The sequence below is a fragment of the Rhinopithecus roxellana genome, chromosome 8, assembly GCF_007565055.1.
Source record: "Rhinopithecus roxellana isolate Shanxi Qingling chromosome 8, ASM756505v1, whole genome shotgun sequence".
NCBI lineage: Eukaryota > Metazoa > Chordata > Mammalia > Primates > Cercopithecidae > Rhinopithecus > Rhinopithecus roxellana.
Window position 1 is genome coordinate 118062184 of NC_044556.1, and position 24151 is coordinate 118086334.

The 24151-nt window shown below is 46.2% G+C and overlaps 1 protein-coding gene across 5 annotated transcripts in view; it reads right to left on the reverse strand.

Annotated features, from left to right (window-relative positions):
• GPR161 (G protein-coupled receptor 161) overlaps window positions 1-24151 on the reverse strand; it is a 57158-nt gene that overhangs the window by 13277 nt on the left and 19730 nt on the right. For all 5 annotated transcript variants that reach the window (XM_030936986.1, XM_010371778.2, XM_030936983.1 and 2 more), the window contains 2 exons: window positions 11488-11905; window positions 3754-4478 (listed from right to left, as the gene is read on the reverse strand). In XM_030936986.1, coding sequence (XP_030792846.1) covers window positions 3754-4478; window positions 11488-11861 — 1099 coding nt within the window. In that variant the 5' untranslated portion in view covers window positions 11862-11905. The remainder of the gene's footprint in view (window positions 1-3753; window positions 4479-11487; window positions 11906-24151) is intronic.

Sequence of the window (24151 nt, forward strand, 5' to 3'; positions counted from 1 at the left end):
GCTAGGCCCTCTCAAGAAAGAACCTGGAGCGAGGAGCTCCTCACTGACTGAGGAGTCCATGTCCTTCACAGGAGATAACGGGAAAGGCTCTATGCCCAGGAGCTTCAAGGGTCTTGTAAGGGTGGCATTTGGAGGGAGTGCCCCCTGATACTGCCTGGGCCACCCTCCCTGGCTGGGTAGAGGGGTGGTGCTCGGGTTCTCCAGCCTTGGCTGGACTGAAGGTTCTGGGTTGGCCAGCGGAAGGGCGGGTGGAGGGGCTGCCTGCGCTTTCTTCTGAAGTCTCTTCTTGACTCCCATTGCCAGTAGCCACCAGTCAGCTTTGAATTGTGCTTTAGCATCCTAAGACCACCTGGCAGCATTTAGCAATGTCCATGCAGGGCTGACCTATCCGCCACATGGTGGCACTGCGTGGCAACCTCCAGGAAGTCCAGAGATCTAAATTCCTAAGTGACCTTCCCCGTGGGAATTGGCTGTGGAGACCTCACAAGCAGAAGGTATTTGGTGGCCCAGTGACATCTGGCACCCAGGGAAAGCCTAAGATTTTGTACTCCCTCACTTTGGGACAAACAGAACGAGAGAAGCAGAACCACTGATTATAGCTGAAATCTGTTAGATAGAAAGGACACACTGTCAAGTGCCCAGAAGACTCCTGACATCCAGGTCAGCTGGGAAGCTCCAGAAGTGTGTGGGATTCTGTTTCTGCCTTTGCTCATATGCACTACTTTTAGGAGAGCTTATTCCATTTACTTTGGTTAAAACTTTCCAAGTGCCCATACAAACTGAGAGGAACAGAACCAAGAAAGAACCTCCAAGCTGCTGCTTGCTGGCTTTGAGACAGATCAGATCATCCTTCATGCCTCTAGTTAACACTAAGGTGAGCCAGTGGCAGGGAAAGTGATTAGGGTTTCAGAATCTGCTACATATCAACGCCTTGCCCATAGAAGGTATGGTCAGCCCTGGCTCAGACAGAGGGACCAGGGACACAAGGCAGAGGCCAGGGCTCTCTCCTGCAGTCAGAAAGCCATGGACAGCGCAGGGTGAGTGGCTGGGCTGGGGCATCACATTCTGCTTTGGTTCCCAGACTCTTACTGATGCTGCTGCCTCCTCCTGGGATCAGGACCTTCGGGGAAGAACAAGAGGAACCATCCCCCACCCCCTCCCCAGCTCCCATTCCGCGGAAAGGCCAATGACTTGGAACCCATCCCATAAGCTCTTCAGCCCAAAAGCATCCCACAAGCCTGCTTTCCCTCAATGAAGATGAGACTGCCAGCTGCCTGGGATGTGCCAAACCAACCACAGCTGGTGTTTTCCGCCTGTGCTCACAGCTTCACCAGCTCTTCTAGGACACCTGCAAGTGACTTGCATGGAAAAATCTTGGCCCCAACAGCAGGTGTTTCTTTTTGTTCTGTGAACCCTTTCCTGCTCCATTTTCTGTCCTCATTTTTTTTCCTTCCTCATTTTAACTTCATTGATATAGAAAACATCTATTATTTTTTCCCTAGAAGACAAGTGACTTTACAAAACCTGAACTAATACATTAATCAGTGAGATGAAGCCCAACATTGAATGGACTGCTGGGTCCCAGGTCATATGTGAAAATGTGGACTTGCAACTGGCAGCGGTGGGCATTTCAGTGGTTAAAATACTGAGATACACAGACATTTTTTTTCCTATGGTTAAAAGTCCCAGACTTCCTTCATCTCTTGGAAATAAAACTCCATCAGCCTGTGAAATAAATCAGTGATGCCAGTGTGTCTCATCGCCACATGGAAAGGATCTCCTGTCATCATTGCCACTGGGTGTGCATAATTAGAGTTATTATTTCTTTCACCCTCTTGAGAAGAAAAGTGGAAGAAAGACCTCTCTACTTCATGAAGAGGAGAAATTAACTAGAGTGGTTTAAAGAGTTGCCCAAAGTCATCTGGCAAGAGATGAGGACTGTGGTCCGAGCTGAATGTCCTCCAAATCTCCCTCCCAGCGGCTTGGCCAGGTGATGGTCTCCCTTCAACTTGGCCCTAAAAATCCAGCTACTTGACCTCAAAACTATACAGTAAAAATGCTTGAGGGAAGATCCACAAATGTGTCCTGAGTCAGTGGGAGAGGGCCAAAGAGGAAACATCTAAAAGTATCATCTCAAAGTATCTCCTCAGTTGTATTTACAAATTACAATGGGAAAATCAGCAGCTTTACTGTGGAGAAAGCTGACAGGCACCACCTTAACCGAGAGATCAACGGCAACACAACTAGCAATAAGGCATATTGGCATATGTGCCCTCTGCTGTGATGTATAGGAAGGGCACATCATCCCTGTGGCATTCTTGCCAAAAATGGATAACCGCATTCTAATCTTGAGAAAGCATCAGATGAACACAAATTAAGGGGCGCTCTATAAAATACCTGGTGAGTACTCTACAAAGCTGTCGATGTCATAAAAGACAAGGGAAGAATAAAGGATTGTCAAAGATTGACTAAAACAATATGGGATCCTGAGCTGGATCTTTTGGACAAAAAGGACATTAATGAAAAAACAGGTGAAATCTGAATCAAGTCTGTAGTTAGTAGCACTGCCCCAGTGTTAACGTTTTAGAGCTGATCACTGTGCTATGGTTTTTCAAGACAGTAACACGAGAGGAAGCTGGGTGTGTGGGAATTCTCTGTAGTGTTTTTCCAAGTCTTCTTTAAATCTAAAATTATTTCAAAATAAAAAGTTTTAACAAAAAATGTAACTCCTAACTACAGTAATTCCTCCAGGTCCCATCAAAGATGGTGGGATTGTGTCTGGAAACCTGTGCACACTGGGTCAGTCATCAGAGAAAGGAGCAGCCTCGCACATACAAGGCCATGTTTCAATGGAGGGCTGGGGTTTGGCATGGACACCCCCTGGATTGTCTGGGACCATCTGAGGAGATCACTGATCTGTGAGTAGGAGGAGAATGGTTGAGGAGGAAGACAGCAGCTGAGGTGGGGAGGGGGCGCTGACAAGAGGAAACTTTGAAGGAAAGGATGTGGATGTGCCAAGAGAAGGTGGCTTGGTCCAATGCTTGGATTCTTTTACCTCTAGTAAACAAGTAAATATACCCCAGGCCTGGCGTGGTGGCTCACGTTTGTAATCCCAGCACTTTGGGAGGCTGAGGTGGGTGAATCACTTGAGGTCAGGAGTTTGAGAACAGCCTAGCCAATAAGGTGCAACCCCGTCTCTACTAAAAATATAAAAAGTAGTTGGCTGTGGTGGTGTGTGCCTATAATCCCAGCTACTTGGGAGGCTGAGGCACAAGAATCACCTGAATCAGGGAGACAGAGGTTGCAGTGAATGGAGATCGTGCCACTGCACTCCACCCTGGGTGACAGAGCAAGATCCTGTCTCAAAAAAAAAAAAAAAAAAAAAAAAAAAAAAAAAAAAAAGAAAGAAAGAAAAAGAAACTATACATACTCTGGAGGCCAGAGGGCCATGGCTGGGGTTTCAGAAAGCAGATTTCTAGACCATGGTGTCCCCTGCCCGATTCTTTTGGGATGCATACCAGGGCACCAGGGAGCTCTGCTGGCCTGGTCAGCATGGCCACGAACTGCTGAGTGACAGGACGCTCCCTGGGAATCACAGCAGAGCCTCTGGAATGTTTCTTCCCAAAGTAAATCTGTGCTTTGAGCCCCACCATCAGTCAGCCTGAGAACTCACCCACAAACAGGCCAGCGTGGCTGAGAGGACCACAGATTTCATCTGCCTCGGAGGGACTATCCTAACAATGCCCAAGTTACCTGTGATCCTGTTGGAAATGCTGAAGAGCCTGGAGGTCCTCTGTCGTTGCACAAATGGTTCCCGATAATACCGGTCCCCAAAGCACATGCCCAGTAGTTCTTTGCGAACTGTCTTGTTCCAGAGTCCATAGATCAGGGGGTGGCAGACAGCGCTGGCAAAGGACAGCCATGTGGCCCAAGTCTCCAGGCTCGGGGAGACAGAGCTCTTCCCCCAGAGGGCCTCAGAGGCGATGACAACCATGTAGGGACCCCAGGTGACCATGAAGGCACCGAGGACCACCAGGATGGTGATGAGGGCTTTGCACTGGTTGGCCGAGTAGACCACACCCTGAAAGGCGTTCCTCCTGCTGCCTGAAGAGGAAGTGGAGGTGCTGGAGTTCTTCCTCCCGGTCCTCTGAGCATCCTCCTCCACAATGACGACCGTGCCACAGTGCACCTTGCGTGCCTTGACCCTGGCCACGCGGAAGATGAAGCCGTAGCATACCAGCATGACCAGAAAGGGGAATAGGGCACACCAGATCTGCCAGAAGGCCGTGTAGCCAGGCTCCCGGTGCCAAGCAGCCACACACATCCATTTGAACTCGTCAAACTCCACGGATGACCAACCAAACAGGGGTGGCAGGCAGCCGATAAGTGCATGAAGCCAGATGTAGACAAGTGCCATCACAGCCCGGTTCCCTGTGATTTTCATGGGGTACACCATGGGGTACAGGACAGCATAGTAGCTAGAAAAGGGACGGAGGGAGGCAAGAGAGAGAAGTCAGCAGAGAGAAAACTGCTGCTTTCCTGCGTCAGGGGCTCCCATGACCGGGCTGGATGTTTCTAAAAGCAGCACCTTCCCCCAGGTCTCCCCAGACAAGTTATAAAGACCGCATCATGTTCCACAGCTCTGTAGAGCTCTTTAACAGAGAAGAGCTCAACACTGGCAAGACACAGAGCTCGAACCTTCCTGTTTCCAAGTCACCACACCAGAGCCCGCTCATATTTGGGGGTGTGGCCAGTCTTGAGATACCTACAGGGGTCCTAAGGGATTATGCATTGGGCCACATCAGTTCTGCTGCTGTTGACATTAATCCATTCAGATCAGTTTTCAGAGGGATCATCAGAACCAGAATGATGTTGAAGGACTATGAGCTTCATTCAATCAATGGACATTTACCAAAGGCTTGCGATGTGCCAAGCACTGTGCTATGTCCTAGAAATGCAGTTGAGAAGATGTGAGGGAGGCAGACACCTGAGCCAAGTATCAGGGCCTGGAGTGGTAAGGGCCACATTGAGTCCTCACAGCAACCGTGAGCATGGGTATGTCATTATCTTCATTTTACAGATGAGGAAATTAAAGCAGGGAAAGGCTAAATAATGCACCCCAGACCCATGGGAGAAAGACATAAACCCAGGCAATCTGACTCTACAATCCCCAGTGCACACGCCCAGCAAGTCCGTGTAAGCCTTCTTGTTCCACAGTCAAAGGGGCGGTTCCAAATCACTCAGTGCTGCTAAGAAGGAGGTGGGCCAGGAGTGCTATCAATTCAAACTGGCAGGCTTCCAGTCCAGCACAGAAGGTCACAGCAGGCTCCTGATGCAGGTGATGCTCCAGACCCAGGTCTCACAGCGTTGGAGGCACTGACCCAGGACCACCCCAGGCAGAAAACTAGCCTGGTGAGGTATTGAGATGTGAGTGAGCACCATCTCAGAGGGGAGGCTACAGGGAGTTCCACCTGGCAGGAGAGAGAGTGCAGGATGGAGAGAGGAGGAGAGAAGCAGGCCGGGTGGGCGTGGCCGGGGCATGTAGGCCCAGCTAAGGACTGGCCCTTTAATTGGAAAGGGTGGGAGGACTTAGACCACAGGGCTGAAAGTCAACCACCACCCTCCCAACCCAGACATTTTATCCAAGGGAAATAGGATGTTCCCATGAGGGCAACATGTGGAAGGGACGGGTGGCCACACTGATGCCGCCTGGCACAGGCAGGACGTTGGGAAATGACTGTGGCTACGTGCCTCACACATCGCCTGGGAAGCCAGCTCCTCCACAGGGACCGCCCTGAGTCACCCTTGGGCCCCAGCAGCTGAACTGCCACATGCTAACTGGAGGTGCTGCCTCCTTGGTCTTCCTAAGCAGGGGTGAGCCTGGGGCTGCTCTGAGCTGAGCCTTGAGCCCAGGCCAGGATCTAGCCTGGAAAGAGAGCATTTCCAGCTGTGGGGCCTGAGGAGAAGATTGCGCAGTGATTAGGGTGTCGATTACAGAATCACTGCACACTGGCTGGGTAAGGTGATTACTGTCTTTCACTGCTATCTGGGCTTGCATCTTGCAAAGGCCATGCAGCCCAAGGGAAAAAGCATGCCTTTGGAGCTGGAAATTCAAGTTCAGATGGAGGCTCTGATGTCTACTAGCTGTGTGACCTCAGCCAGCTGATGAACCTCTCAGAGCTTCAGTTCCCTCATCTAGAAAACGGGAATTGTGGCACCCACATCACAGGTCTGCTCCTAGGAACGAATGAGGAAGAGCATGGAAAAGGCCCGGATGGTGCCTACCCTTCAATGGGGGACTGGCCATCAACCTTTCCCCCATCCTCCTTGAGGACAAAAGCCCTACACTGCTCCTGCTCCTGCGATGACCCCCACGGGACACTGGCCCTCCTGAGCCCTGGGGGGCGAGCAAGCCACACGGTAGTCTCCTTCCCCTTGTGGGTGGCCTGCTGAGACTTGGACCGTCTGACATCATGCTGGCAAATGAAATGTGAGGGGGTTGCTAGGGTGGGACTGCGGGGAGGGGAGAAGTGGGTCTAGGAAGGTTTCCTTCACTTTTCAAAAGAAACAAGGCAGAGATTTCTATTTTTCTCTGTCCCTTTACAGAGCATGCCGACACTTCATCCTCAGTCACCCCGGGAGTGTACGGCCGGCTGTGGAGCCAGGCCTGGTGAATGTTCACCATAGGCCTCCTTCTACCAACCCTGTTTGGAGGCCATAAATATGATTATAATTAATGTGCTGTCCTCTGCCAGATTTCCTTCTGGCTCTTCTCAACACCCAGTTATTATTATTACTTTATGGCAAGACTTCTCCTTTATTGTAACAAATGGTACCCACATAACTCACTGACTGAGGTTCAGGCACAGGCAGTTCCAGTGTGACATGACACTGATTTCTCCCAGCTGCATCCTGAGTGCCATCAGGATGGTCAAGGTCAGCCTCCTACAGGCAGAAAAGCCCCACAGGCACAGCCCTGCCCATGTACAGCTATGTCCTCCAGGGGTTTTGTTTTTAAGTATGTTTTTGATGGGGGGGGGGGGGGAGAAAACGTATGTACATTGAAATGCACGCATCTACACCTCTATCGAGATACAGAACATTCCATCCAGGGGCAATGGCTCACATCTTGTAATCTCAGTACTTTGGGAGTCCAAGATAGGAGAATTACTTGAAGCCAGGAGTTCGAGACCAGACTGGGCAACACAGGGAGACCCCATCTCTACAAAAAATAAAAAACAAAATTAGGCAGGTATGGTGGTGTATGCCCATAGACTCAGCTACTTGGGAGACTGAGGTGGGAGGAAGATTACTTGGGCCCAGGAGGTCAAGGCTGCAATGAGCCATGATTGCCCCACTGCACTCTAGCCTGGGTGACAGAGCAAGACCCTGTCTCAAAAAAAAAAAAAAAAAAAAAAAAAAAAAAAAAAAAAAAAAAAAAAAAAAAAAAAAGAACAGTCCTACATCTCCTAAGAAAAAAATGGGTATACGTCTTCTCAATCACAGATTTATAAAGTTGTTTTTTGCAGCAGAAGGCTCATTTAAGCCTAGTTGAAGACTCAAGGGAAAACAACAAAAGCAACTCCCGATTCCTATGTGGGCTAATAACACAGACCAAAAGAGAGGGGTTTTCCTTTGCTCTCTATTCTCTTAACTGTCTTCTGAGGCTCTCGATCTTCTCTCCAACAATTCATTTTTAGACATGAGCCCAGTCACGACCCTTGAACCCCAAAGAGGCTTTCATGATGTCACAGGTAACTGAAAAGTTGTAATGTGAGAAGGGGCTTCCGATGCTTCAGGCTCCTGCCACAAGACCAGCCACTTTGACAGCAAGCCCTGCTCTTAATAAGTTGTCTTCAGTGAAAACAGAAACAGAATCTAAGCCAACTTCACCTAACGGAGGGGCAACACGCTAACTTACATGGAACAGTCTCCTAAAAGCACTAGTCACTTTTGCTAGCCCTACTCATCCCATTGTTCTAGATACTTTCATGTACTGAAATTCTGTTTTCAGACCTGGAGTTTCACCCTCTGTGGTGTGGAATGAAAATATGAGAACTCTTCTCCACAGACCCAGAACTCAGGCGGCTTGGCAGCGATGACAGAGGTGACCACCGTTACAGACTTCTTCTAAGTAACAGACGTTCACAGTGGAACCACTGGCAGGTCAAATGGTGTCCCCAGCAGGCCCTACTTCCACTTAGCTGGTTTAGGACATTGACAAACTGTGAATTTTGCTCCAGGCAGCCATTCTTTTCATATTTGTCTTTGCTCTCTTTTCATGGAGCTACAAGATGGACTCTTTGGGTTCATCTGTCTGGCCAGTTACTTTAGCTAAGGTTCTCAGCTGGGAACCCCTGGGTATACGTGGCAATGTCTATAGACATTTTGGGCTGTCATGACTGGGGAGGTGTTCCAGCATTTGGTGGGTAGAGGCCAGGATGCTGTTGTACATCCTACAAGGCACAGGACAGCTCCTCACCACAGAGAATTATCTGGCTTGAAATGTCAACAGTGCTAAGGTGGAGAAACCCCGAGCTATGCTAGCTGGCTGCTGGAATGACTGAGTTGACGGTGTTGTATAACGACAAAGCATCCAGGTTTGGGCATCTCAAAACCGGAATAGTTACTTACCAGCCACGTGACCTTGGGCAAGTTACTTAAGGCCCCAAAAACCTCACTTTGCTCATCTGCAAAATTGGGGCTAACAAGGTTATCATGAGGGTTAGCCGAGCTAAATGTTGATAAACAGTGTACATAGGAATATGACAAGCGTGTAACATTTTATAGTTAAAATCATGCCCATTGCCCTTGTTCTTCTCCACTTCTACTTTCTTTTTCTTTCTTTCTTTTTTTTTTTCAGATGGAGTATTGCTCTTGTCACCCAGGCTGGAGTGCAATGGCACAATCTCGGCTCACTGCAACCCCCGCCTCCCGGGTTCAAGTGATTCTCCTTCCTCAGCCTCCCAAGTAGCTGGGATTACAGGCACCTGCCACCATGTCCAGCTAATTTTTGTATTTTAGTAGAGATGGGGTTTCACCATGTTGGCCAGGCTGGTCTTGAACTCCTGACTTCGGGGGATCACCTGCCTCGGCCTCCCAAGGTGTTGGGATTACAGGCGTGAGCCACCACGCTAGGTCTCAGCATGTTTATTCATCTTATTCAGCTATGTATTCCCAGCACCAACCACTGTCCTAGGCATATAATAGGTGCTCAATAATTGCTTACCAAGTGAATAGACAGAAGCTGCTCCTTCAGTCAGAAGAGGCCTCTTCACCTGTTACATACCTGCTATCCTACTCGCTGTTTAGGAGCCTAGCTCAAATGCCACCTTCTCCTTGCCCAGCCCATCAGCAGCAATGGCTGGTGGAGCTGTCGACGGTGGTTATTTCTATTTTTGTGTTAAATCGGCACCCACAAGTCAGCCTCTGCCACTGAACTGTAAACCCCTGGTGGGCAGGGTCTGTGTCCTGCTCACGACTGTAGCCCACCACCCCAAGGATTGGGCACAGGCCTTTCCTGGAGTAGATATCCAAGGCCCTGAAAGAGGTAAACCCTCTCTCAGATGAAGTACTTTGCTGGCATGATTTGAGGATTTGTCATGCTTGCTGGTAGAAAATCTCATTCTCATTCATCTAGACCCCAGATTTAAGCAAGCAGCTTACAGTCTCCTGGAGCTATCCCTGCAGATGCTGCCTGGCGTGTTTACTGAGCCTCCATATAGAGACAGCTCTGAGAGGGGCACTCAGAGACCATCTCTCCATCTCTGCAACTAAGCTGTTTATCCTCACTCCATGTTCCACGGGACCCAGAGCCCAGAAAGGGATGTTCAAAACGTAATAAATACAAAAAATAAATAAAAGTTAAAACAATGAGATCCCATTCCTCCCCGCTGCCAACAAACTTCCAAACTTAAAAAAAAAAAATGTTATATAATCAGTCCTGATAGGATATTGACAAACAGCTGCTGAAGTACAAATTTGTACAACTTTCTGAAGGGTTATTTGCCTCTTATATATCAAGAACCTTGAAAGCATGTTTACTGTTACTGAGAATACAGCAATTCCACAAACACACATGCTCCTCAGAATGCTATAGAGAATAGCAAGCTATGTGAAGCCACCTAATCCAGTAATAGGGGACTGTGAAAATAATTTATATACCTCCACAGGATGGTATACCTTGTAACCAAGAAAAATCACCTTCTTCAAGGATATTTGCAAATAAGAGAAAATGCTCACCATTACCTACATGAAAAAAGCAGGTCAGAAAACCATAGGTGCCAGAAGCCTATTTCAAAAATTTGCTGTATACAACCAAAAATTACTGGAAGCAAATATACTAAAAACATAAACAGTGATTGCTTCTGATGGTTAGATCACAAGTGTTTCTAATTTCATTCATTATATTTTCTGCATTACTTTTACTATTCAGGGAAAAAAAAAAAAAAAGAGAAGCTAACTGATTTGTTTTGACCAATGGCTTCATTGGTTCTGCCTCCCCAACGCAGCCAGAAAGAGCTGCCAGATTCCAGCCTCAGGTCGAGGTGCAGTCTGTGCTCCCAGTGGACAGTTCCACTACCACTCATCAGCTGAAAAACTGACAGTCTCAAAAAAGCCCAGGGACTTGTGTCACCCAGTGACAACATCCCTGGCTAGCCCCACTCTGTGTTTTCCCTGACCCCACTACTTACTCTCTTCCCCAATTCCAGGTAAATCACACAGACCTTGAATCTATCCTCCCTGTCCTCATGAAGCTCAACCTGTGCCTGTGACGAACGAAGTGGCCATTAGCAAAATTCTAATAAATGCACTAATTTGTGGGAAACTCGCTGCCAAACCCCATGAGACTTGTACAACTAAATCTGACAGCATAATGCAGGAATCTGAAGAACCTGCGAGATGCTGCTTAGGCACATCAGCCACGCCTGACCTCCCCGTGTATCAGCTACGTTGAGGGCGGGAGCAACCGAGTTTCCAAATGCACACATGGCCTCTCCCCGGTGTCAATGCAGTATTCTCTGGCTGTCTTCCTTCCCCCTGCTCTCCTTCCAGTCCTGGGCTGTGGGGAGTGAGGGTGTTCCCTGTTTGGGTTGCACTGGTCAACACCAAAGCAAGACAGAGCAGCGGTCACACTGGGAGAAAGAGCAGCAGAGTCAGAGGCCCTGGACCCAATGTGGCTCGGAACCGAAACCTGCCTTGGCTTCGGCTTCTTCACCTACAAACCAAGAATCAGAGGTTTCTACAATGTTTTATTCTAGGCAATGGAACCTCTTTTTAAAATATAAAATTGTATGTAACATCCACAGACAAAACGAGATGTGCTTTGGTTGAAGAGATGGCTCCAGAGGCAGAACTCCACCTGGTCATCCTCCCCGGGCAGGAGTCCCTGACACTCTCCAGGAAACTAAAGCAGTCAGCGGGACACTGCACCAGATGAGTGCCCGTCAGTAATTCCTCAATTCTCTAAGTGTGAAGCATGCTTACCGGTCGATGGCAATGACCCCAAGGGTTAGCATGCTGGCTGAGCTGATCAGCAGGTAGAGGAGGGCAGAGAAGTTGCACCACACTACACCAAAGATCCATTCCCTGCGGATGGAGCTCGTCACCACAAAAGGCAGCACCAACACGGACAGCAGGAAGTTGGACAGGGTCAGGCTGAAGACGAACTTGTTGCTGAGGGTGAGGAGGTAGGACTTCCTGTACAAGGTGACCACGATGACCAGGTTTCCCAGGCAGACAAAAATGGTGATGACAATGATGGCGATGAACTGGGTGACGATGACGCCCCCTTCGCCGCCCTCCTCCTCAGTGAGGTTACTCAGCTCCTTCCTGCAGCCGAGGGAGGAGTTGAGGCTCATGGTCAGTGCACCTCGGCATGGGGTGGGCACAGCATGCTGGACGACTGCAAAGATAAAGCAGGACCAGGGGATAGGAAAAGATTCATCAAATCATCATCTCCACCTTAGGGAAGAAAGGCTTAAAGGGGTTAAGTGCTACGCCTGAGGTCACCCAGCCAGTGCAGACTCTCAGCGGGACTCCCCCACAAGCGCCACATAAGCGGGCCATTTTCTACAACCAACTACGTGTGAAACTCTTTACATCCCCCTGACCAATTTCTTCCTCTGGTCTAACTCATCCTATCCATTTTCCAAAGGCCAGTGGTTCAAAACCTTTAATGTGCTTAAGAATCGTTTGAAGAGCCAGTTTAGAAAGCTGATCCTTGAGCTCCACCACTAGAGGTTCTGGGCGCAGAGATCACCAGGCACAACCTAGGAATCTGCATTTTAAATGGGGGCAGGGGATTGTTACGAGTGGTCTATGGGAGACACTCTGTGGACTGCTGTGTTTAGACCCTGGCTACTCAGGACGGGCTCTGAACCAGCAGGATCACCATCACCTGGGAGCTCACTAGAGAGGCAGAACCTCAGGCTCCGCATCTCCATCTCACAGAAACAAATCTGCATTTTAGCCCCGCCGCCAGTCAGTTTTGGTGCACATTACGGTTTGACAGTAAGATTCTCATGGGAATTGTTCTGAGCTCCCTGAGCAGGGATTAATCAGGTACCGTTTATATGGTTACTGTTACATCATTACTGTTCTCCTCAGACACGGTGAGGGAGGGCAAGCACTAACTGTAAATGGGGAAGTAGAGGCACCATTTGAAGTCCTGGCCCACAGACATCACTGTCTATAAGGTGCAGACTCTGCCCTCAGGAAACTGGCTTGGGATCTTGGCTAAAGCCCCAGGTTGACACATGTTAACATTAAATCCTACAGACTGACGTTTCTCCAAAACTCTTCATATACTTCAGTTAGCCAAAAAATCCCACAGATCACTTTCCCCACCTGCTCTCATTCTCTGCACATAGAAGACACCAAAAAGAAAGAAAGATTGCTTTCCATGACCAAGACAAAAACTCTGCTGCCTAAACTGCCTATACACAGCAGCGGGGCCACCCTCACAACCCTCGTGGTGGATCCATTGCTTCAAACGCTCTTTGGCCAGAGGGAGTGTGCGGGTTAATAAGGCAGTCCTTCCCCTCACCAGCAGTCATAAGTGCCAGAGAGAAAGTTTCCCTCATAGTAAGCTGTATGGTGGTTTCCAGACCCTTCACTAACTCAGCTTCCCTGCTTTGTACTTGCTCTCAGATGTCTATGACCCTCTTGATTTGTGGTCCCCAAACTTGAACACGCCATTCTGGAAGTATTCTGATAAGTATCAAGTCCAAACAGGCAATTTTCTCCATGATCAGAATAATCCCCTTCACACTATTCACTGTAAGAATACATTTTCTGGAGGCAGGGCGCACGGTAGCTCACACCGGTAATCCCAGCACTTTGGGAGGCTCATGTGGGCAGACTGCTTGAGCTCAGGAGTTTGAGAACAAGCCTGGGCAATGTGGTGAAACTGTCTCTACAACAAAATAAAAAGAAAATTATCCAGGAATGGTGGTACATGCCTGTACTCCCAGCTACTTAGCAGGCTGAGGTGGGAAGATCCCTTGAGCCCAGAGGTCGAGGCTGCAGTGAGCTGTTTGTGTCACTGAGCTCCAGCCTGGGTGACAAAGTGAGACCCTGTCTCAAAAAATTTTCTTGTAGCAACTAGCTAATTCTGTTGGGCTTATATAAGTGTGTGATCAACTAAATCCCAAAGTTTATACATACATGAATATCTATGAACACAGATGTCCCTAATCTTGAACATGTGGAATTAATGTTTTTAAGCCTAAGTACAAAACATTATTTCTACTAAATTTCCCTTTAAGCATTTTGGCCCATATTTCCAGGTTGCTAAAGTATTCTGAATCTTGATTCAGTTATGCAACATATTCGTTACTTCAGCTTTGTGCTGTGAAGATGCTTTCGAGGTGTGCCTTCTATGCCTGTGTCTTCGTAAGGCTGTTTTTGGTTTTTGTCTTTAGTTGGTGAGTTCTGGGTTTGCTGACTCTAATAAGTAAATTAATTAATGTCTTAAAGCTTCTAAATAAGCATATTACTGCACAAGGGATTAAGAAAACAGACTTTGCATATAATAAACCTGCACATGTACCCCCAAATCTAAAATAAATGTTAAAACTATAAAAAAAGAAAGAAAATAGAGCTTGAATCATTAGACAAATGAAATAAAGAGAGGAAATATTTATAGCTTTTATCACAGATAAAAATCTTATCCTAATCTGCAAAGAACTAGTTAAAATCAAGAGGAAAAAAACAGATGAAAACCCAGAATAAAAAAGTGGCCGTAAGACTATTATGGTTTGAATGCCTGCACCTTCTGAAACTCACATTGAAACTTAACCTCCAATGGGCAACATGGAGAAGTGGAGCCTTTAAGAGGTGACTGGCTGATGAGGGCTCTGCTCTCATGAATGGAATAATGCATTCATGGATTAATGGGTTATCATGCAGTGGGACTGGTGGCTTTATAGGAAGAGGAAGAGAGACCTGAGCTAGCACTCGGCCCCCATCCATGTGACGCCCTGTGCCGCATGGGGATTCTGCAGAGAACCCACCAACAAGAAGGCCCTCACCGTATGCAGCCCCTCAACCTTGGATATTTTAGCCTCCATCACTGTAAGAAATACATTCCTTTTCTTTATAAATTACCCGGTTTCAGGTATTTTGTTAGAAGCAACAGAAAATGGACAAAGACAAAGACCTAAACACAGAGTTCACAGAAAGATACGCCAATGGTACTCAAACACTGAAATGATGCTCAATTTCACTGAAAAGAAGAGAAATCCATGTTAAAACTACAATGAGATGCCATTCCTTTCTTTTTAGACCAGCAAAAATTCCAAAGTTTGGCAGCACTCTCTGCAGGCAAGGCACTGGAGAAACAGGCACTCTCCTACACTTTCAGTACAAATGCAAATGGCAGAACCCTAGGGAGAGGAATTGGGCAAAGGTAAAAATCTATGTGCATCCACCCTGTCTTAGTCTGTTTGCAAAATTGCTATAAAGGAATAACTGAGGCTGGGTAACTTACAAAGAAAAGATGTTTATTTAGCTTACGCTTCTGCAGGCTGTACAAGTATGGTGCAGCATCAGTCTCTGCTGAGGGCTTCAAGCTGCCTCCACTCATGGCTGAAAGCAAAGGGGAGCCAGTGTGTGCAGATCACAAGGGGAGAGAGGAACCAAGAGAGGGAAGGAGGTACCAGGCTCTTTTCAACAACCCATTCTAGTGGGAACTAAGAGTGAGAACTCACTCCCTCCCACAAGAATGGCACCATGCTGTCCTCCATGAGGGATCTGCCTCACGACCAAAACACCTCCCACCAGACCCCACCTCCAACACTGGGATCAAATGTCAACATGAGACCTGGTGGGGCCCCCAAAACCATATCCAAACCCTCCAAACCATTGCACACCCTTGGCCCAGCAACTCCGTATCTAAGCATCTACCCTGAAGATGCAAGTTCATAATATGAAATAACAGATGGACAAAGTTATTTTATCCATTGAGGCACTAGCTGTAAAAAAAAAAAGTTGGACATAAGTGAGAAAGAAGTTGAAATGAGAATACATACACACACAAATATACATAAATATGTTTATTTAAAAAGAAACATAGGAAAGATAAATCAGAAATTAAGAGAGATAGAAGTAAATTTCTGTAAGTATTTCTTTATAGTTTTGATTTCTGAACCATGTAAATATTTTACACACTAAAAATTAAAAAAAAAAAGTTATAAAAAGTAAACATAAAATTGACTGTAGACAGAAAAAAAGCCTAATGTAAATCAGATTGATGATATAACCATAAAGAGAAAAAAATTAAGTTTACTAAGTTTACTTATTAGGTTAGATGTTGGTAATGGTATTGCAATTTGACACCTATTTGACTGTAGGGCAATTGTGTATAAATGCTTTTGTTGGAACTATAACCATGCTTATGTTCGGAATCAAGTATTTTACTGTGGGAGATAAAAGATACAAATTACAGAATGGGGGGAGGTGAGAAAACACCTTGTGTTAGATTGATGATTGGACGTATCAGTATGAACTCACTCTTCAAGCATAAATATAAGAATTAGTCTGAGGAAATTCCCCAAAATGCAGTCAGAAAGATTAAGAAATTGAAAATATAAAAGGCAAATGAAAACATGACTAGGAAGCACTTCATAAGGTATAATGACTTTATCCAAGCAAAGTATAGCGTTGTTCACTTACTATGAGAGTCTCCCCCAACATGGTAGATGTCACTGACGTGAACATGTTTCTTATTTCAAATGCACAGAAAAGTTGGATTAAATATAACCCAAAATTTAATTTTTTTAAAAAAGTGAAACTTGAAAAAAGAAACCTACAGGTAACAGAGAAAAAACTAAAAGGCAGAATATGAACCTCACGCCTGTAACCACAGGGTATCATAGTTCAGATCTATCATAGTTCAACATAGTTCAAGTCCCCTAGGGCAGAGGTTTTTAGGTGGCAGAATGACTTTGGGCCCTACAAAGCAGAGAACTGGAACCAACATCCTACATAAAGAATAGGTTCTAGAAGGGATTTCTCCTTCATGGAAAAGGGATTAGAAAGCTCCTCCCACTGGCATAGCCAAGTGGCAAAAATATAGTTACTTAACGTGAGGCTCTGGGCAGGGTAACAACATTTTTTTCCATGAGAAATCAAACATTAAGACATGCGTCATGCTAATGAAGGTTCTAAATTAATATATTCTAGCCGGGTGCAGTGGCTGATGCCTGTAATCCCAGCACTCCGGGAGGCTGAGGCGGATGAATCACCTGAAGTCAGGAGTTAGAGACCAGCTTGGTCAACATGGTGAAACCCTGTCTCTACTAAAAATACAAAAATTAGCCAGGCATGGTGGCGCACATCTGTAGTCCCAGCTACTCGAGAGGCCGAGGTAGGAGAATTTGCTTGAACCTGGGAGACAGAGGTTGCAATGAGCCGAGATCACACCACTGCACTCCAGCCTGGGCAACAGAGCAAGGCTCTGTCTCAAAACAAAACAAACACAACTAAATGTATACATTCTGCATGCTACAGAAATCCAAGTTAGTAAACCCATGTAAAAATTAATGCTGACAGAAGTAAATCAAAATACCTCTGTAAGGAATTTACACACTCACAATACAAACAGAAAAATACCTGATGAAAGTGAACACATAGCATTCCCCATGAGGGACGGTCAAAAACAATAGCAACAAAATAGAAGAATTGACTTCCAAGAACTTGAATTAATAGAAAAAACATGGTGGCTAGGCACAGTGGCTCACGCCTATAACCCCAACACTTTGGGAGGCCGAAGTAGGTGGATGGCTTGAGCTCAGGAGTTCGAGACCACCCAGGGCAATGTGGTGAAACCTCATCTCTACAAAAAAATTAGCCACACTTGGTGGTGTGTGCCTGTAGTCCCAGCTACTTGGGAGGCTGAGGTTGGAGAACAATTACCAGAACCCGGGAGGTCAAGGCTACAGTGAGCCATGATCACACCAATGCACTCCATCCTAGACGAAAGAGTGAGACCCTGTCTCCATTAAAAAAAAAAAAGAAAAAAGAAAAAAAGAAAGAAAGAGAGAGAGAGAAAGAAAAAGAAAGAAGGAAAAGAAAGAGACAATAAAACCAATACAATTAAAACTTTTAAAAAGAAAAGAGGCCGGGTGCCGTCGCTCACTCCTGTAATCCCAGCACATTGGGAGGCCGAAGTGGGTGGATCACCTGAAGTCAGGAGTTCGAGACCAGCCTGGTCAACGTGGTGAAACTCCATCCCTACTACAAATACAAAAATTAGCTGGGTGTGGTGGTGGGCACCTGTAATCCCAGCTACTTGGGAGGCTGGGGCAGGAGAACTGCTTAGACCCAGGAGGTGGAGGTTTCAGTGAGCTGAGATCATGCCATTGCACTCTAGCCTGGGAGACAAGAGCAAAACTCCATCTCAAAAAAAAAAGAAAGTAAAAGAACTAGAAACCATAATGCAAGACAAACCAATGGGTATGTTAAACAGCAGATTTAGCTAACGAGAAAGATGATTAACTGAAAGATGATTCCTAGAAGAGAGGTCTGAGGAAATTACTCAGTATGCAGTGAGAAAAATTAAGAAATTGAAACTATGTAATAAAAGTCAAAATACAAGTCAAAAATACAGGAAGAAGGGGCTAAGAAAATCCAACCTATGTCCAATAGAAGGGCAGCAGGTGAGGTTAGAGAGAATTAAAGGAGTAGACACTGTTGGCTACCTACCCAGCAACCATTCTCAGTTTTTTTCTTAACTGGCAGACCTCTGACTTTGTCTGGTGTCCAGCCCTCCTCCAAGTGCCTCAGAGAAGGCTGATCTTATCCCTAGTTCTGGGATACAGATCCTGATGGGTCTAGATTAATCACTGTGTTCCCTTTCTTCTTGCAGTTCTGGCAGTCTCCCCTGTAGTTAGGCAGGAGGAAAAGTCTTTGATGAGGGGAAGGGGGAAGATTTTTGGGTAAAGCTGCTTTGATCTCACAAAGACACAAGGAAGACAAATCTCTCTAATGACCCTAGAGGCAAAGACAGAAAGGGAGCCTGGAGTTGTGGCAGCCATCTTGAGACCATTAGGGATGCGAAGCCAACATGCTGAGCGTGGCTGAAAAGAAAGGCTGATCCTTGGGTTAATAAATTAATAAATCCTGAAGTCACCTTTCTCCTGGTTTTTTGTTATGTGAAGTAATACATTTTTAAAAACTGTTTTTAAAGCTATTTTGAGTTGGGTTTCTGTTACTTGAGTCAAACATATCCAACCTACTAGGGTTAACAAGAATTTAGAGGTAGGATTGAACATTTTCTAGGATTAAAAAAAATACATGCGTCCTCAAATTGAAAGAATGTAACAAATTCTGAAAATAATTTTTTTGAAAGCCTGCATCAAGACACATCAGAATAAAAAATGAAAACACCAACATACAGAGAAACGGAAAAAGCAATTTCACCTATAGAGTAACAATTAGATAAATAGTAGACTCTTCAACAGCAAAAAAAAAAAAAAAAAAGCCAGAAAACAATGGAATAATATCTAAGGAAAAGAACGTTTGCTCTAAAGTTCTATAATATCATTCAAAAGAAGGTAAATATACTTTTGGGGTGAACAAAACCTGAATAGTTAACTAATGACAACTCTTGAGTGATCTGCTTAAGGATACATTTCACAAAGAAGGAAACAATCCAGAGACAAGAGGTAGGGTACAAGAATCAATTGTTAGAAAAAAATTTGGGCTAGGCGCTGTGGCTCACACCTGTAATCCCAGCACTCTGGGAGGCCGGGGTGGGCAGATCATGAGGTCAGGAGATCGAGACCATCCTGGCCAACACAGTGAAACCTCGTCTCTACTAAAAATACAAAAAATTAGCCGGGTGTGGTGGCGGGCACCTGTAGTCCCAGCTACTTGGGAGACTGAGGCAGGAGAATGGCGTGAACCTGGGAGGTGGAGCTTGCAGGGAGCCGAGATCGCACCACTGCACTACAGCCTGGGCGAGAAAGTGAGACTCCGTCTCAAACAAAAAAAGAAAAAAAATTGGTAAATATGTAGATACATCTAAATAGGAGCAATAAAAAATAAAATTTAGGCCTGGCGCAGTGGCTGATGCCCATAATTCCAGCACTTTGGGAGGCCAAGGTGGGCAGATCACTTGAGGTCGGGAGTTCAGGACCAGCCTGGCCAACATGGTGAAATTCCATCTCTACTAAAAATACAAAAATTAACCAGGAGTGGTGGCGGGTGCCTGTAATTCCAGGTACTCAGGAGGCTGAGGCAGGAGAATCACTGGAACCCAGCAGGCAGAGGTTACAGTGAGCTGAGATCGCACCACTGCACTCCAGTCTGGGCGACAGAGCAAGACTCCATCTTAGTAAGCACACCAGTGACCTGAGAATCAGAGAGCCCAGAATTGGCTGCAGTCTTTCAGGCCTTCTGGTCCAACATTCCCCAGGAGACAGAGGAGGAATGTGGGCCTAAGAGCTGCCCACCCAGCGAAATTCAAAATCCCAGTCTCTGCCAGGAGATCTGGAGTAGGGAAGGCACAAGCCCCAGCAAATCCCTCAGGGTGTATCTTTAAAGAACAAGAGAAGTGGTTTGGAATGCCCCAGCCAGAGAAGGCTTCCTGGCGGGCAGCCAGCTTACCCAGGGCCCAACAAGCCAGGGCCCACTGAATGGAAGCAAGCTCAAGTGTGACTCACATTTCCACTCTCTGGGGCTGTTCTACTGCCAGACACAAAGGTGCCTCAGAACTCCCACACTCACTACATCCTGCCCTGGCCAAGTAAATCACCTTGCACTGCTTCTCCGAGAAACAGCTAGACGAAGGTTTTAATAAACCTATCAGAAATTATCCCTGAGAAAGAGAGCTATCCCTCTCAGACAGGTCATCAGAGAAGCCGATCACTAACTCATCCTTGCCACCACAGCTCAACAGATTGTGGTCATTCCTCTTTTGGAATTGTCTTCAGTCTTCTTGTGCATTTCCAGTCTTCTTGTGCATTTCCAGAGATAGTAAATTGTCTGCTGGATTAGACTACTGGCAACGGCTTCAGGTCATTCAAAGTCGAATCTTATGACTCAATTCAGTAATTAATACCATTTTGTAATCAGTCCAAGTGCCCATCAATGATAGACTGGATAAAGAAAATGTGGTACATATGTACCATGGAATACTATGCACACATAAAAAGAATGAGATCATAGTCTTTGTAGAGACAAGGATGGAGCTGGAGACTGTTATCCTTAGCAAACTAATGCAGAAACAGGAAACCAGATATCACATGTTCTCACCTATTAGTGGAAGCTAAATGATGAGAACACAGAGAGGAACAACAAACACTAAGGCCTACTTGAGGGTGGAGAATGGGAGGAGGGAGAGGAGCAGAAAAAATAACTGTTAGGTACTAGGCTTAGTACCTGGGTGACAAAATAATTGCACAACAAACCCCTGTGCTATGAGTTTACCTGTATAACAAACCCACACATGTACTGCTGAACTTAGAAGTTAAAAAACAAAAATCAAAAACAAGGCAACACTAGAGTACTGAGACAGGTATCTGTTGTGTTTTATAAGCTGCTTTGCATGGTAATATCCAAGAAATAATTCCAGAAATGCCTTGAGCTTCAAGGATAGGATTACTACAGCATAAGGCTAGGTTCTTTCTACAATTTATTGTGTAAATTTGGGTTATTTTGTGGTCTCACATTTTTACCTACAACTCTTTCATTTTGATTGACTTAAGGTAAAAATTTCTTCCTGATCATACTGCTGTTGCCCTGCACTTGTCAGAAAGACTGTGTGGCCTGATGGTTAAGAGCACAGATGCCAGTCAGGCGCTGTGGCTCACACTTGTAATCCCAGCACTTTAGGAGGCTGAGGTGGGTGGATCATGAGGTCAGGAGTTCGAGACCAACCTGGCCAACATAGTGAAACCCTGTCTCTACTAAAAATACAAAAATTAGCCAGGTATGGTGACACACACCTGTAATCTCAGGTACTCAGGAGACTGAAGCAGGAGAACTGCTTGAACCCAGGAGCCGAGATTGCGCCATCTGCCTAAGAGACAGGGTGAGACTATGTCTCAAAAAAAAAAGGCACAGATGCTAAAGCCAACTGTCTGGATTTGAAGCCCAGCCCATCCACTTTTTAGCTACATAAGCCTAAGTGAAACGGTTGCCTTCTGTGTCCTTGTCTATAAAATGAGTATCATCTTCCTCTTAGAGCTATTGTGAGGACTGAGTTCATTTGTATAAAGTGCCTGGAGCAGCATCTGGTGCACAGTAACACTTCACTGCATGCTAGTGTTACCATTTGAAGAGTTTAACCTGATTTTACTTTGGGAAATGACCTATTTCTGGCCTACCCTTTTCAAATTTTTAGGCCATGTGATTTGGGTGAAGCCATCATCACTTGCAGCTCTAGGGGTCAGCTCAACTAGGGTGGCTAGAGAGTCTCCCTGATGGGGCTAGGGATGCTCACCTGACCCTAGGTCCAGGATTTTGGTGGGAAGCGTTAGAGGACAGGCTAGCTTACCACAGGGCTGGCAGTGTGACAAAGTACGAACCCAGGGTTGCAGCAGCCGGCCACCTTTAACACTACATGGGAGGAGCTTACCAGCAAATAAAGCAGAGGATGAGAGCACAGGACAATGGGGTGGCTGGGTGGGGAGGACACAGGCGAATTCATCCACAAATGCTGATAAAAGGATTTGAGATTCTGAATCTTCTTTTTCTAGTTACATAAGCCAGTCACTTTTTTTCATTCCCTTACACTAATTTTGCTGGGTTTCTATCACTTGCAACTTACAGAATCCTAATATTCTGATATATCATGATCTACATATCACATGTCAAGACTCCACCTCTTTGGACACTGCTACCAGAAGCCTTCCCTTTGTCAAGTTTAGGCCAACTCAAGCACAGCTCTGCCTGCCTCAGCCTCCTCTTTTTCCTCCTCTTTTTGCCATGGGCTCCTGGGCCCCCCTAGGAAGTAGACTCTTCTCATACGGAGGCATTGAGAAGCTCTTCACTCCCAGAGTGTGTCCCTTTAGGATCAGAAGATCTATGTCCCAGTTCACAAGCCACTGTAAGGAAAGTGAGACCTCCCCCATCTCCACAATGCCCCTCATATATGAGGCCATCCAAGGGACAGCCTGAGAGCCTGCAAATCACAGGCCCGGGATTACTGGTGGAGTGTAGTGGTCAGAAGGAGGCGGGTCCTCACGCCTCTCTAATGAGGGTCTCCTGCATAGGACAAGACACACTTGTCCTCTCCAGAATTCTATTCCAGAGAAAATAGTTTTTTTTTTTTATCATAAAGGTCTCTTCTGATATCCTTAAATCTGCCTGAGTGAGGCAGTGTTCCATTTCCTCCTCCACAGGCTGCTTTAGAGCAGAATGCACCATTTCATTTCCACTCTGCGAATCCCACTATCAATTCTTACGAAGAGCGGACCAGCCTGCAGCGCTGGGACCTCCAGCTGCCCTCTTCTACAGAAATCAAGTGCAAACAGGTAGGTACATAAGCTGTTCAAATAAATAATCCTCCAGGTGAGGAAAATCCCTCAACACCACTTCCAACAAGCCCGGGGAAAATCATTCCGCTGCCCATTTGGCCACACTCTTAGGGCCCCTTCATCTCGGCACCTCAAAGCACTTTACACACATGAGTCACTAACCGGGGCAGGGTGTGTGGTGGGGGTAGGCTTGGGAAGAAGGTTCTAATAACCACCCTGTAACTGAGATAAAGAAAGGGAACCCCTACTTTCATCCCAACCACAAACCAGGCCACACAGCTCGTTGAGAGGCAGAAAGAGATCACGGGCTCCCTGGGTGCCCACACCTATGTGTAAACAGCCAGGTGCGAAGGCTCCCTCCTGTGCTCCCTCCATCCTTCCCTGGCACTCAACCAAAAGTTGCCCCATAGACGGCAGGCACAAGGACGTGGCCTCTGCAACCCCAGGGGCATGTACCCACCCAGCCAACCCAGAGTCTGTTGCAATGCACAGTGCTTTGGCCCTCTCCCCATTAGGGCACCACAAATCTAGCAATGTCTTTGTTCAAAACCTCTCACTTTTGAACAAAGTGCAGGTCTGAGCTCTCATCTGCTTGGGAAAATGTACCGCAGGAAGGCAAAGAAGCTAGAGTCAGAACCCCAGATGGCCTTATGGACTTCTGAATTCTGAATTCGCCAATGGGAGAGAACTGGCTTTGGTGCTCTCCACACGTACGTGATCAACTTGAGCACCTCACTGCCCTTCACAACATCCTTCTGCAAATGCCGCTGGAAGTCAGCAGTTTGGGGTTTCTCTCCAGCTTCTGCAACTGACTGTGACCCTGTCCACAAGGGCATCAGCAGCGAGTCTATCAAATATTGTTCCAAATCCAAGCCCTTGGATTCTGGGTATAGACATTCCCAAGGCTCAATCCTTAATCCATTCTTTCCTTCCTATAAGATTCCTTGAGAATTTTATCTATTTCTAGAGTATTGCTTAATTACTATTAATAATGATAGTATTTGCAAAACACAGTGTAATACATGACATACTATTACACACATCATCTCATTTGATTTTCTGAATAACTTTTACAGGTAGGGATGACTTCTCCCCCTTTTTAAAGAGGTAGCATGACATAATGGTTAAGAGCATGAGCTCTGAAACTAGAAAGCCTGGGTTCCAAA